This window comes from Lampetra fluviatilis, chromosome 54 (genome assembly GCF_964198595.1).
Source record: "Lampetra fluviatilis chromosome 54, kcLamFluv1.1, whole genome shotgun sequence".
Classification (NCBI taxonomy): Eukaryota; Metazoa; Chordata; class Hyperoartia; order Petromyzontiformes; family Petromyzontidae; genus Lampetra; species Lampetra fluviatilis.
The window spans coordinates 9,631,421-9,645,262 of record NC_136328.1 but is presented as its reverse complement, the minus strand read 5'-3'; the positions used below and the strand labels follow the sequence as shown (position 1 = coordinate 9,645,262).

The 13,842-nt window shown below is 59.6% G+C and overlaps 1 protein-coding gene across 2 annotated transcripts in view; it reads right to left on the bottom strand.

Annotated features, from left to right (window-relative positions):
* Positions 1 to 13,842, bottom strand: part of LOC144949704 (protein Jumonji-like) — a 73,095-nt gene that overhangs the window by 10,002 nt on the left and 49,251 nt on the right. For both annotated transcript variants that reach the window (XM_078879725.1, XM_078879726.1), the window contains exons 6-12: positions 13,591 to 13,826; positions 10,549 to 12,154; positions 5,795 to 6,081; positions 4,960 to 5,358; positions 4,152 to 4,247; positions 1,652 to 1,770; positions 1,407 to 1,477 (exon numbers count right to left, since the gene is read on the bottom strand). In XM_078879725.1, the coding sequence (XP_078735851.1) occupies positions 1,407 to 1,477; positions 1,652 to 1,770; positions 4,152 to 4,247; positions 4,960 to 5,358; positions 5,795 to 6,081; positions 10,549 to 12,154; positions 13,591 to 13,826 (2,814 nt within the window). The remainder of the gene's footprint in view (positions 1 to 1,406; positions 1,478 to 1,651; positions 1,771 to 4,151; positions 4,248 to 4,959; positions 5,359 to 5,794; positions 6,082 to 10,548; positions 12,155 to 13,590; positions 13,827 to 13,842) is intronic.

The window sequence follows — 13,842 nt, the reverse complement described above, 5'->3', positions numbered from 1 at the left end:
GGGTGGGTGAGGAGATGGTGAGTGGTGATGATGATGATGGTGAGTGGTGATGATGATGATGGTGAGTGGTGGTGATGGTGAGTGGGTGAGTGGTGACGAGATGGTGAGTGGTGACGAGATGGTGAGTGGTGATGATGATGATGGTGAGTGGTGATGATGATGGTGAGTGGTGATGATGGTGAGTGGGTGAGGAGATGGTGAGTGGTGGCGAGATGGTGAGTGGTGATGATGATGATGGTGAGTGGTGATGATGATGGTGAGTGGTGATGGTGGTGAGTGGTGATGATGGTGAGGGGGTGAGGAGATGGTGAGTGGTGATGATGGTGAGTGGGTGGGTGAGGAGATGGTGAGTGGTGACGAGATGGTGAGTGGTGATGATGGTGAGTGGGTGAGGAGATGGTGAGTGGTGACGAGATGGTGAGTGGGTGGGTGAGGAGATGGTGAGTGGTGATGATGATGATGGTGAGTGGTGATGATGGTGGTGAGTGGTGATGATGGTGAGTGGGTGAGGAGATGGTGAGTGGTGATGATGGTGAGTGGGTGGGTGAGGAGATGGTGAGTGGTGATGATGATGATGGTGAGTGGTGATGATGGTGGTGAGTGGTGATGATGGTGAGTGGGTGAGGAGATGGTGAGTGGTGATGATGGTGAGTGGGTGAGGCGATGGTGAGTGGTGATGATGGTGGTGAGTGGTGATGATGGTGAGTGAGGAGATGGTGAGTGGTGACGAGATGGTGAGTGGTGACGAGATGGTGAGTGGTGATGATGGTGAGTGGGTGAGGAGATGGTGAGTGGTGACGAGATGGTGAGTGGTGATGATGGTGAGTGGGTGAGGAGATGGTGAGTGGTGACGAGATGGTGAGTGGTGGTGATGGTGAGTGGGTGAGGAGTGCAGCAGTGCAAGGGAAGATAAGCGATGTGACCTGCAGTGTGGTGAGTGGACGGGTGAGCGAGAGGGTGCGTCGTGGTGGTTGTAAAGAAGCCATATCACCAGCCGCCTCTGCCCAAATTGTCCACACTGAGCCCAGCCAATCGGATCTCAAGAGGGCTCTGCCGCTAGCGCGGGCTCGCCACCAGGGGGCGGCCGGGACCCACACCACCCCGCCGCTCACGGCACAGTCGCGTTCTCATCGACAAGGCCAACGACGATGTTGGGTCACCGTCAACGGCGCAGCTATCGAGTACGCAGGGGGTGCAACTGCACCGGGCCCCTCTGGATATGTAGAGGGGTGGGGGGCGGGGGGGAGAAATTGGACGAGGGCCAATCCCCTCAGATTCATCCCGTGCACCAGGGCCCACAGCGGCCTCGCGAGGTTGGGAGGCGATCAAAGTAACGCTGGTGATGAGTGGTGATGATGAGTGATGATGAATCTAAGACGACGATGACGTCGACGTTGATGACGTACCAGACACGGTGCCCAGGTGACGCAGCACCGAGGCCGGGTTGCTGGGGAGAACGGTCAAGTTCCAGCCGTGCCTGACGACGCACAGCGATGCAGCACCACCACCATTATCATCAATCAGCAACGCCAACAGCACCACCAACGTCATCAGAAACTTCAGGAATATCCCCATCACTACGACCATAATCGGCACCACCACAACCATAATCACCACAACCACCAAAACCATAATCACCACCACCACTCACCTGGAGAAAGAATCCGATTTGGAGACTGGAAATCCACTCCCAGAAGTCTTTGTGTCGACCTTCCCACAGTGCACTGCGACGTGCGCATCGCGTTCCTCCACGAGCTGCCAGAACCGTTGCTGCAACACCACCACACAAATAAAGCACCACGCTCAGCTGCCTTTTTCTCCCGAGTGGCAATGTTTACACACCGCACCCATACCCGTCAACCCCTTTTCAGTGCCCTACCTGATTACAGACCAATTCAGACCTTATTGGTCACCCTGCGACCTTATAAATCTCAACGTTCATCCTCCAAAGTCCCATCACAAGGGAGAAACACAAACAAATAGACAATTATTAAAAAATTTGTATCCGTATTGAAACGGCTGTACGCCGTATAGACCTGAAAACTCAATTCCCCTGTGCAAGAATATGGGTAAACCATATGGGTTCATAGAGGCATGCGCACCGTGTACTCATTAAGGCTGAGTAAATCTAGGAGAGGCCCTAGGTTGGTTCAGATGTCTGCCGCTGATGTTGCTGCGAGCGGAAATCATACTTGGTTCGTAGTGCGGTGCGCTAACCACTGCGTCACCACTCCCCGCCACACATGCGTGCACACACACACCCACACACTGCCCAGAAATAGTAGCTACGTTTAGTTCAAAGACAGCCAATGGATCGTAGCTCTCTATGTGAGTCCATGGCTCTCTGTGCGAGTTTATTGGTGCCTGTGTGTCCATGGGTCTGGGTCTGTGTCCATGGATCTGGGCGTGAGTCTGCAGATGTCTGTGCGAGTCTATGGGTCTCTGAGCTGGGGAGGGAGAACACAGCGGCACTCGGACTCGTCGCCCCGCTCCTGCAGACCCTACGGTGCCCCCTCCCCCCATTCCTCTCCCCCCTCCCCCTCCCTCCCTCCCTCCTTCTCTGCCTTCCTGCCTCTGCTCCTACCATTCCCCCACCCTCCTTCCCTCATGAGTCTTTAGTTTTCTGTGTGAGTCGAAACATCTATGTGCGAGTCTATAGATCTATGGGTCTCTGCGCGGGTCTACGGGTCTCTGCGCGAGTCTACGGGTCTCTGCGCGAGTCTATGGGTCTCTGCGTGAGTCTACGGGTCTCTGTGCGAGTCTACGGGTCTCTGTGCGAGTCTACGGGTCTCTGCGCGAGTCTACGGGTCTCTGTGCGAGTCTACGGGTCTCTGCGCGAGTCTACGGGTCTCTGCGTGAGTCTACGGGTCTCTGCGCGAGTCTATGGGTCTCTGCGCGAGTCTACGGGTCTCTGTGTGAGTCTACGGGTCTCTGCGCGAGTCTACGGGTCTCTGTGCGAGTCTACGGGTCTCTGCGCGAGTCTACGGGTCTCTGCGCGAGTCTACGGTTCTCTGCGCGAGTCTACGGGTCTCTGCGCGAGTCTATGGGTCTATGGGTCTCTGCGCGAGTCTACGGGTCTCTGCGCGAGTCTACGGGTCTCTGCGCGAGTCTACGGGTCTCTGTGCGAGTCTATGGGTCTATGTGAGAGTCTATGGGTCTCTGCGCGAGTCTACAGATCTCTGCGCGAGTCTACGGGTCTCTGTGTTAGTCTACGGGTCTCTGCGCGAGTCTACGGGTCTCTGTACGAGTCTACGGGTCTCTGCGTGAGTCTACGGGTCTCTGCGTGAGTCTACGGGTCTCTGCGTTAGTCTACGGGTCTCTGCGTTAGTCTACGGGTCTCTGCGTTAGTCTACGGGTCTCTGCGCGAGTCTACGGGTCTCTGCGTGAGTCTACGGTTCTCTGCGTGAGTCTACGGGTCTCTGTGTGAGTCTATGGCTCGCTGTGTGAGTCTAGGAATAAAAGCACTGAGTGCATAACAGCAGGGAGTCATCATTTTGGCAACAGCAAAAATTAAATCAATTTTCATTTTCCACTGAGTGGGAACGACCGGCCAACTCTTCCTCTCTGGCACGAACCAACGACCTGGGTCACGGAGTCTCAAATTAAATGTTGCGCAGCACCGGGAAGAGAATGGAGAAATAACAATATCCAAAACCACAACACCGCCCCGACACAGGCGACCCACCAGCCAACCGCGCCGGCCAACTCGCCGCTCGCACGTCAGCATCGGCTCGCATCATTGGCTGGTGCGGTGCCGCACCCCCTGCCCGGCCCCCTCCCCCCCAGTCTGGGCACGGCGCCAGCCCTCACCACCCATCCCCACCCCCCCACAAACGCAAAAGTGATGAAACGCGCAACGGCACAGGATTAATCGCGCCAGTTCCGAGCCGGTGCTCGCCAACCGAGGGGGAGGGGAATGCCGCGCACGCCAGCGACTGCCGGGTCGCAGTGCCCCAAGCCCCGACAAATTCACAAATTCCACCCCCTCACCGCCTACTCCAAGCTGCACGCTCCGGGGGCCGAGAGAGTGCCGCTATTCGAAGCCGGTGTCAGCAATGCCGCCGGTGCCGTCACTCGTATCACCACCGACGGTGCTCGCATCAACGGCAGCGTTAATGACAACGGCGCCGCTTCTGCCGGCGCTTCCTCACCTCGACCTCGCAGGCAGCAGGCTCCTCAGTGCTGAAGCACATGGCGACGGTGTTGCGCGCCATGCGGTAGAACGCCGTCAGGGTCACCGACTTCCCCTGGAGGAGCACAGAGGGAGAGCGGTGTTCACTCCGTGCCCACCGGCGTTGCGAGCCGCACTCTATCCGCTACTGGATCGAGCGTCCCCTTCCCAGGCCGCGCCCGCCACCGCTCACAATCCCATGGCGCCCACGGTGCCCGCGTGGGCAGATTCCGCTGCGTGTCACTCCTGCCACCCGATGTTTACACTTCGGGTTCGACGCTCGGAGGCTCATCACCGCGACGGCCGCACGGTCCCCATTGTTTACTCTACTGCTTGTAATCTCTATGACAAAAGAAATCACGATTTTTGCGCTGTGCGTAACTCGCTGTTGTCGTTCTACGGTGTTTACCCAGGAAAGCCTTGCTGCTACTGCTGCTGCTGTGTGATATCAACCGAGTGACTTGCAAGTAAATTTGTCAGCAATTGGGATGTGAGTTTGGCTGATGTCAGTTCCACTGTGGGTGTGGGTTTAGCTATGGGAGAAGGAAACCAGACAACCCAGAGGAATCCCGTGTAGCGTAGCGGTTAGCACGCTGCACTGTGAACCCGGTGACCTGAGTTCGATTCCTGCTTACGGCCCACACCAGTGGCGATTATCTGAATCGGTCCTGGGCCTTCCCTAGGTCGACTCAGCCTCAAATGAGTACCTGGTGCAGTATATATATATATATATCACCACTGGGGAGACAAAGGTGGCTGGGCGAGGTGGGTGGTGAAGGTGACGGCACCTTGAGCACGCAGTCTTGCAGGCCGTGCAGGAATGCCGCCTCCCCGCCTGGCATCGTCTCCTCGCCTTTGCCGGTGTCCACGCTGCGCCTCCGTGTGCTGCTGCTGGTGGTGCTGCTGGTGGTGCTGCTGCTGCTGGTGGTGCTGCTGGCGGTGCTGCTGGCGGTGGTGCTGGCGGTGCCGTTGACGCTGACAGAAGGGGAGGAGGTGTTGAGGCCGGTGTTGCCGTCACCGCCGCCGTGGCCAGCCTGGTGTCCCCGCGAGCGAGCGCCGGCTGCTGCCGCTGCGGTGGCGCTGCGGCGTAGCGCCGCGCCGTTGATGTGGCCATTGCGCAGTTCAGCGATCGGTTTCCCGGCCGAACGACCTCTCCTCCACGGCCCGGGCGCCGGCTGCTGCTGGTTCTGCAGATGATACCGGCGCCAACTGGTCAGCAGGGAATGGCGTTTTGCCCATTAAACTGACCAATCGTTGCGTTGACTGTTTAAAAATGTTCATTACTTTCTTCGCTATTTTATTCCGCCACTGCAGTCACCATCGCTGCCACCTGCTGCTCCGCACCGCCACCAGCGCAACCCATCACTGTCTCACAGCAACGCCGGCGCCACTCCAACTACCACCTCCACAATCACTACCACCACTGCCTCCTTCGTGACCACCACCACCACCACAACCACCCCAACCACGACCACCTCCACAATCACGACCACCACTACCTTCTTCGTGACCACCACCACCACCACCAAAACCACCACCACCAAAACCACCACCACCAAAACCACCACCACCAAAACCACCACCACCACCTCGCTTGACGGCGCTTCTCCCTCCCCCGCTCACCGCGGCGGCTGCTGCGCCCTCCTCCTCCTGCTGCTCCTGCTCCAGGCGCCGCTTCTCCGCCAGCACGTCGCGCAGCAGCTGCTGTCGGTCGGCGGGCGCCAGGCAGTCGTACGCCAGCAGGTACTTGCAGTAGGCCTCCTGCAACTTGGCGAGGCGGTCCTGGGCGCCGCGCGGTACGCGCAGCTGGTCCGCCAGCCGGCTCCACGGACGCGTGCCCACCACGCGGTGCACGCCGCCCATCCCGCCCATCAGCTGGGAGAAGCGCGCCAGGTCTAGCTCACAGCCACCTGCGGGGGGGCGGGGAGGGATTGGTGAGGAGGGGGAGGGAGGGGAGAAGAGGGGGAGAGGAGGGGAAGCGAGAAGCGAGGGGAGCAAGGGGAGGGGAGGGAAGAGAGGGAGGGCGGAGAGGGGGAGAGGAGAGGGACGGAGAGGGGGGGAGCACCTATGAAAGCCGGAATGGCACACAAGGGGATGGATGGCAAACAGCACACCCAGACACACAAAGACACGCACACACACACACGCACGTGCGTGCATGCATGCCGGTCGACAAGCCAGTCCTTTTACGGAGCCACTGTTTCGTTGAGGGCCATGACGCAGCCCTGCGATAGAGAATTTGCTGCTCGTTACAGAAGTTTGTGGTTCCAACCCGGCAGGGCACGCTGGCCAACACTGCAGAGTAGAACCCATTCAATACTCAGGACCGTCCACTTCAGACCGGATATTAAAGATCCCGTGGCCATATTCGAGAAGCATGGCCCATTGTGTGCTGGTATTAGTCCAAATTTGTAAATTACACCGCAAATTGCTCAAATGGGATTTACAGAGCAAAAATCACCCCCCTACTGTGAAACACCGCGGCACCTTCCTTCGTGATAGCCTTGCGCTGTGGGGGCGATAGCAAAATTTTCAATTATTATCATTATTAGGAGCTTCAGCTGTTACACAGCGCTGTGTGCACAGAAATACAAAGATCCCCTGTATAGCCTTGACTGTTCGGGCAAGTGCTGTTTTGCGAGCTTGTCTCCCGAGTGGTGATGTTTAACACACCGCAAAAGGTACGACTCATTTAAGGTCGAGTTGACCTACAGAAGACCGAGGACCGGTTTAAATATCCGCCACCGGTGTTGGTCGTGACTCGAATTGAATTCGGGTCGACGGTAGTGCAGCGGCCTCACCGCTGTACCACCGCTCCCTCCCCCCACACGCACACAGGCACTAGCGGCCACTACCACTGGCCACGAGTGTCACACCACCGACTGTGCCAGCTCCTCCCTGTACCAATCCAGAGACATCATCACGGGCGCCACGACGGGAGTTGCTTTGAGTTTGCGAGCGTGTCTGTCCATGGGTGTGCGCACTCGTCTGTGTGTGCGGGGAGAAGGTAATGGGTTGGGGGGGGTGAGAGGTGGTGATTGGGGGGGTTGTGGTTGCGAGGGTAAGGACCGCGGCTCCCCGGGATGCGTCAATTGCTGACCACCAGGGACCGGCGGAGCCGTGAGAACGGAACTGGTCGAGCCGGAGCGTCGCGGAGGAGGATTGGGCACTCGACTCCATCAGTCCTAAACCAGAGCCCTAGCCCTGGCCCGAACCCTACGCTCTAACCCTGGTCCCAGCCCTAGCCCTAACCCTTAATCCTGGCCCTAGCTCTAACTATGGCCCTAACTTTGAATCCTGGCCCTAGCCCTGGCCCTAACCTTCAGGCCTGGCCCGAACCCATAGGCCTGGCACTGCCCCTTAGGCCTAGCTCTAACCCTTAGGCCTGGCTCTTAATCCTTCGGCCTGGCTCTAACCCTCATCCTGGAAATAAACCTTAGGCCTAGCTCTAACCCTAGCCCTGGCTTCTAACCCATAGACCTGGCTCTAACCTTGGCCCTGGCTCTAACCCTAAGCCCTGGCTCTAATCTGTAGTCTGGCCCTAACCCTGACAGATTCACAGATAGTACCCTAGTACTTGCGTTCACCCTGCCCCTAGCGCTATCCTTTAAACCAAATCCACAGCTCAAATTACACGCCCAATTCCAACCACAAATACAGCCATAACCCAAACTCAACAGCAGCAACCATCAGGGTAGCCTTAGCCCAGCCCTAAGCCTAAACCCTACAATGAAAGCAGAACTATCACGATAACTATTCTACCGATAAACTCTAGCACACAGCAATGTGTCGGGTATCACCACCTCCCCACCACCGCCCCTGGAGAAATAAATATTTTCTGTTAATCGGTTAATCCTGGGTGTGGTGTGCTGTAGATGGCGACGCAGACATGAGTGCACGCACGCACAGACAAGACAGAAATTCCCCGTATAGCCTTAACAGACTGTAGGGGCAAGTGCTGTTATCGAGCACCTATGAAGGCTGGAACGGTACACGAGGGGGTGGGTGGTCAGCACCACACCCGACCGCCTTTGTCTCCCCAGTGGCAATGTATACACACCGTACCCAGGTACTCATTTGTGGCTGAGTCGACCTAGGGGAGGCCCTGGACCGGTTCAGATAATCGTCACCGGTGTTGGCCGTGAGCGGGAAACGAACCCGGGTCGCTGGGCTCATAGCGCAGCGCGCTAACCGCTACACTACCACTCCCCATAAGGCATACACACCCGTACGTACACAAGTAAACGCACACACTGATACGCAAAGTACACCAACACCACACACACGGGTACCGACAACGACCCAAGGGGGGTGGGTGAGGGGTGGGGGGACATCAGTGACGCTATCATGACGTTAGTGTGTCTGCGTCGTGTCTGTGTCGTGTCTGTGTCATGTCTATGTCGTGACTCTATCGTGATCCAAGGGCCTTTGGGCCTACGCTCAGGTCATCTCTGTACCTGGTGCAATGTGTAAACATCAACACGTGGGAAACAGAGGCAGCCGGGCATGGTGGTGCTGGCCACCCACCCCCTTTGTTAAGGCTACACGGGGGATCTTTGGGCCTGTGCTCAGCAACTCTTTAAAAAAAACAGCCACGAGTGTAAGCACAAGAGAGAGTGGGGGAGAGAGTAAAGGAGAGAGAGGGAGAAAAAGGGAGAGAGAGGGTAAGGGAGAGTGTGAGGGAGAGAGGGAGGTGGATTTGCGTGGATGGAACGCAGCCTGAGAGCAGCAGCAGCAGGAGGAGGTGGGGGGGCGGCCGCACGGACATCCCGCTGGGACGACGCGGGGTGAAAGGTTAAATCCCGCGGCACGCACGCACGAACGAAACCACGTCCAGTCGCGGTCGGCAGCGACTCCCAAACACGACGCAGCCGCTCCACGTCCCCCCTCTCCCTCACGTTCACGGGGAGAGAGGGGGAGGGAGAGAGGGAGATGGCATCGCCATCCACCGTCAAATGACTCCGAGTGGCAGGCGCAGAGAGTCGCTCGCGCGGCGCTGCTGGCTGGGCACGCGCCTTTCCACTCCCTCCCACAACGCAGTGGTGCTCATTTGATTGACCCCGCAGGGAGGGATGATGCATCGAGACAACACCCCACACGCACCCCCCACCACTCGTCACCGACCAAGATTTGAACTCGCGAGCTGTAGATTGTGAGCTGCCCGCTCTCCCACCTGACCGGACCTGCTGCCGCTGCTGCCAATGGCATCGTGGTTGGTACCGGATTTGCTGACGACAGGTACCAATGGTGTCAAGATCGGTCTCTGTGGAGGAGGAGGCTCGTGAATGACGTGACTGGGCAATTGGAGGCAGTCGCCCTCCAGCAACAGCGAAGGGCAAAGGAGCGATGCTCACAATAACGAGCGGAGCGCCGGGCAGATAAAGTGAAGCAAATTTGCGCAGTAGGGGGCACAGGTGGTGCATCTGCCAGTCATCTCAGTCAGGCAACCCGTGTCACCTGGGTCTGTCTCATGGCCTGCCAGCAGTGAGCCTTCGACACTTCACGCGATGGCCTCAAAGTGCACCTAGCCTGGCACAAGCGCCGTGGAGACGTCACCGCCACTTAGTGGTGAATGGTGGCTGTTGTAGTTGCGAATGTGTGCGTGCACGTGGGCGAGCGAGGGAGGGGAGAGGAGGTGTGAAGAGCCGAGAGAAAAAAAATCCGCGCACGTGACCGCACGGCTGTCAAAACAACGGTGACGTAGCATCGCTCACCGCAGGTGCAGCAGTAGCAGCAACTCACGCTACCTGCCCTGGGGCATCGGCAGCGGGGGGGGGGGGGGCACGGTGGAGAGGAGCCGGGGAGGGGGTAACTAACAATTCACCCCCCCCTCCCCCCAAATGGGTATTATGTAGATAGCATGGAGCTACAGCACGGTCACTGTATGCAGATAAAAATATAGACCTAACCCATCATCCCTTGGGGTCAATAAAATACGTACGACTTTGCTGGGGAAGGAAGTCAACAATGATGGAGAAACTCACCCCAGCCATGGGAATAAGGAATGTCCACCACTTGCTCAGGGATGTAGACAAGAGCTATGTAATAGGTGCAACAGACTGCTGGGGCTCGTGCTGTGAGTGAGTTGCACATTTAAAGGACGGCACGGGACCTGAAGGGGTGGGCGGCCAACCCCACACCCGACCGTCTTTGTCTCCTTGGTGGCGTTGTTTACACATCACACCAGGTACTCATTTGAGGCTAAGAGAGGCCCAGGACTGGTTCAGCTCGAGTTCGGGCATCGAACTTCAGTTGCCGGGTTTGCAGCACAGCAATTGCCACTTTGCCACCGCTCCTCCCCACATACACAGGCATACAATACACACTCGCTCGCTCACCACACACTCATGCAAACTACGCTGGCTTGCGCTTGTTACCGATGACAGGCGGCTCGTGCAGCGCGATGCCCTGTGCCAGGAGGTGCTTGCGGATGCAGGCGAGGCGCTGAGCGTTGGGGCCCCAGCGCCGGCCCAGCTTGTGCACGTGCTGCACGCGCGTCACGAAGCGCATGTCCTCGTGCAACTTGCACTCGGGGCGCCAGTCGGCGGGAGGCACCACGCGGCACGCGCCGAATGCCTCCGCGTGCCCGCGCATGCTCTCCACGTACGCCACGGGGTCCTGGAACTCCCGGCTGCTCGGGCGCAGCGTGGGGATCTCGGAGAGGTCCGATGGCGGGGCAGCCGGCGGCACTGCCGACCGCGCCGATCTGCTGCCTGGCGAATCGGCCGAGGCCCTGGTCTTGCCACAGGCCGGGGCGGACGGTTGCGGCGGCGCGGGAGCGGCCGGTCTCGCTCTGCCGGTTTCCCCGGCGCCCGGCTCGTCTTCGGCCGCCGTTTTTGCGCCGCCTGCCGTTGCGCCGGGCGGTTCGGCGGTCGTGGGCTTCGCCCTCTTGTTGTTGTCGTTGCCATTATTGTTTTTTGGCTTCTCGCTCCGAGCGAGACAGGCGGTCGTCGTGGTCCCTAGCCGTGGCCGGACGATCTCGGCTGCATTGCCGTTCGCACCGTGCGTCGCTGCCTCCGCCCCGTCCCGCTCGCTCCGCGCCCTCGGCCTCTCCACCGGCGTCTTCACCAGCGTCACGGTCACCGTCGTTGTCGTCGCTGCCGCCGCCGCCGGCTTCTCGTCGGGGTCTCCGTTGGCCGCCCGCCGGACAGAGCTCGACCGCAGCGCTGGTCCCGCGCTGGCCCCGCGGTCGCCGCCGTCGTTTCTCGCCCTCTCCGCTTCCGCCGCCCTCTCCGCCGCCATCGCCTTCCTGTGCAGCTGCTCGCTCACCGAGCGCGTCAGCTTTGCCTCCCCCGCGGTGGGGCGTGAATGGCGCCGCGCCACCGCCGTCCCCGCAGCCTGCGCTCCCCTCGCCGGCCTTCGCTCCCCGTCGTCCCCGCTCCGTCCGAGCAACCTTACGGCCGCCCCCTTTCTCAGACAGCCGTTAATTTTTGTGGCGTAGCTGGTCTCGCCGCTCCGCTTCCCGGCGAGAGACGGAGACGGCGATGGCGCCGGCTGCGTACGCGAGATGATGCGGCCGCCGGACTTTCCGGCTACGTCGGATCCGGTCGCCCCGAGCTTCGGCGTTGCACTGTCTGCGCCGCCCAACTTTTCTGCGCGGCTGGCGCCGTGCGCCAGCAGCCCATTGGCTCGCAGCGTCGGTCGGCACGAACTGCGGCTGCCGTTCTGCTGTCGCGTGACTGGTGCGTCAGCGTGGCCCTGGCGAGGGGGCGGCCGTGGGGAAGAGCCGCTCCGTAGTGCGGCGCCATCACCACCATCACCGCCGCCATCACCGCCGGCGCTGCTTCCGCCGTTGCTGGCACTGCGGAGGGAGTGGCGCCGGCCCTTAGCACAGTAAACGTGGCCGTTGCGGATGGTGACGGCGCAGCGCGAAGACTGTGGCTGCATGCGGGCGTCCGCCACGGCTCGCGCCGCCGCTGCCGCCGCTGCCCGGACCTTGCCGGCCGAGTTGGCGCACGGAGAACCGTTCGGGAGTTTAGAATCCTGCGGGAGGAGGGTAAAGATGGGGGAGGAGGAGAATTTATCATAATCGATCATAATAAGCGAGTACACGTGGTAGTGGTGCTGCTGTTCTTGCAGCGCAGGGTGATCGTCAGCGAGTGGAGGGCGATGTTCCCCTCGAGTAACCCCGGTAACTTGTGGTGTAATTTTTTATGCCGGCAAACGATGGCCGACTATTCTCTTCAAATGATGTCATGGGGATCTTTATCGTCCCCTGGGAGCGGAGCAGAAGGCACGCGGTGTTTTATGGTCGGAACGCGCGCCACCGCGGTGTTAACCAGGGCGGCCTGCCAAATTGAGAACCGCGAAAAACTCTGCAGCGAGTGGCACAGGCCACTGCCGGTGGCAGGGCCTCTTCTGGAGCCAACTCGAGAGGCCATTTGGTCTCTTTTTCCCGTGTCTCGACCGGAGGCGTACCCACGATTGCCCCACAAGTGAACGGCTCACGCGGGCTCACGTGGGCAGCCCGCCGCCAGCGTGTGGAGCTGTGCCTGAGCGTGAACCGGGAGAGACGATGAGAGCGGGGAATGAGAAGAGGTAGGAGGGGGTGGGGGGAGTAAGAGAGGAGAAGGGGAGGAGGAGCGGGGGGAGGAGGGTGGAATGAAGAGGCAGGATGAGGAGGGATGAGGAGGAGGCATTGTGTTTTGCTCCAGGGTGCCGAGGGGCACGCTTGCTGCTAATCCGCGACACCGCCACGGAGGAGGCCCGAGGCGGCGGCGTTGAGCCGGATTACCACGCCGGGACAACGCACCCCGGCACTCGGGCGATCGTGCCAACACATGTGTGTGCGCGCGTCTTTCAGCGTGCGTGTCTGTGCGTCCCTTGGTGCCGTTGTGTAAACATCGCCACTCAGGAGATAAAGGTGGCCGGGCGTGGTGCTGGCCATCCGCACCCTCGATGTGCCGTGCTGGTCTTAATGCTACTCACTAACAGCACTTGCCCCAACAGTCTATTACAGGCTATACAGGGGACCTTTTTCTTGTGTTTATGTGCATGCGTGTGTCAGTATGTGTGCGTTAGTGTGCGTGTGTGTCGGGGAGCGGTGGTGTAGTGGTTAGCACACTGCGTAACAAACCCGGCAACCAGAGTTCGATTCCCGCTCACGGCCAACACCAGTGGAGATATATCTGTGCCGGTAACGGTGTTGCTCAGTGCTAGCTGCGTAGCTGGTGCGGTGCGGCGACACGGCCGGTTCGTCCGCCTGCACCCAGCCAGGCGGGTCGCTTACAGACAGATGCGTGCACGTTTGTTTCGGCGAGTGTTGACGTGTCTACACGCGCGTGTGTGTTGGTGTCTGCAATGCTCTTTCTTCCGATGTTATGAAGCCACTGGAACCGTACACTTTTAAATCATCATCAAGATTGAAAACCGAATGCAGTTTTGTAAAAAATTAGCAACCGGCACTAGCAGGTTCGTACCTTTGGTGCCAGCGCGGTGGCGGTGGTTGTGGTGACCGGGCGACGCTGGGCCAGCGAAGGGGGTGCCGGTCTGCCCACCACCACCACCACGGGCACAATCGCGGTGCCGCCAAGGCCCTCCGAGAAGGGCATTACAGTGCCAGCGCGCACCGCCACCGCCCTCCTCAGCCTCTGCTGCGCCTGCTGCTGCTGCGCCTGCTGCGGTGGCCGGCACGGCCTGGTCGGCGTCGACCAAACTGGAAGAGAGAAAGC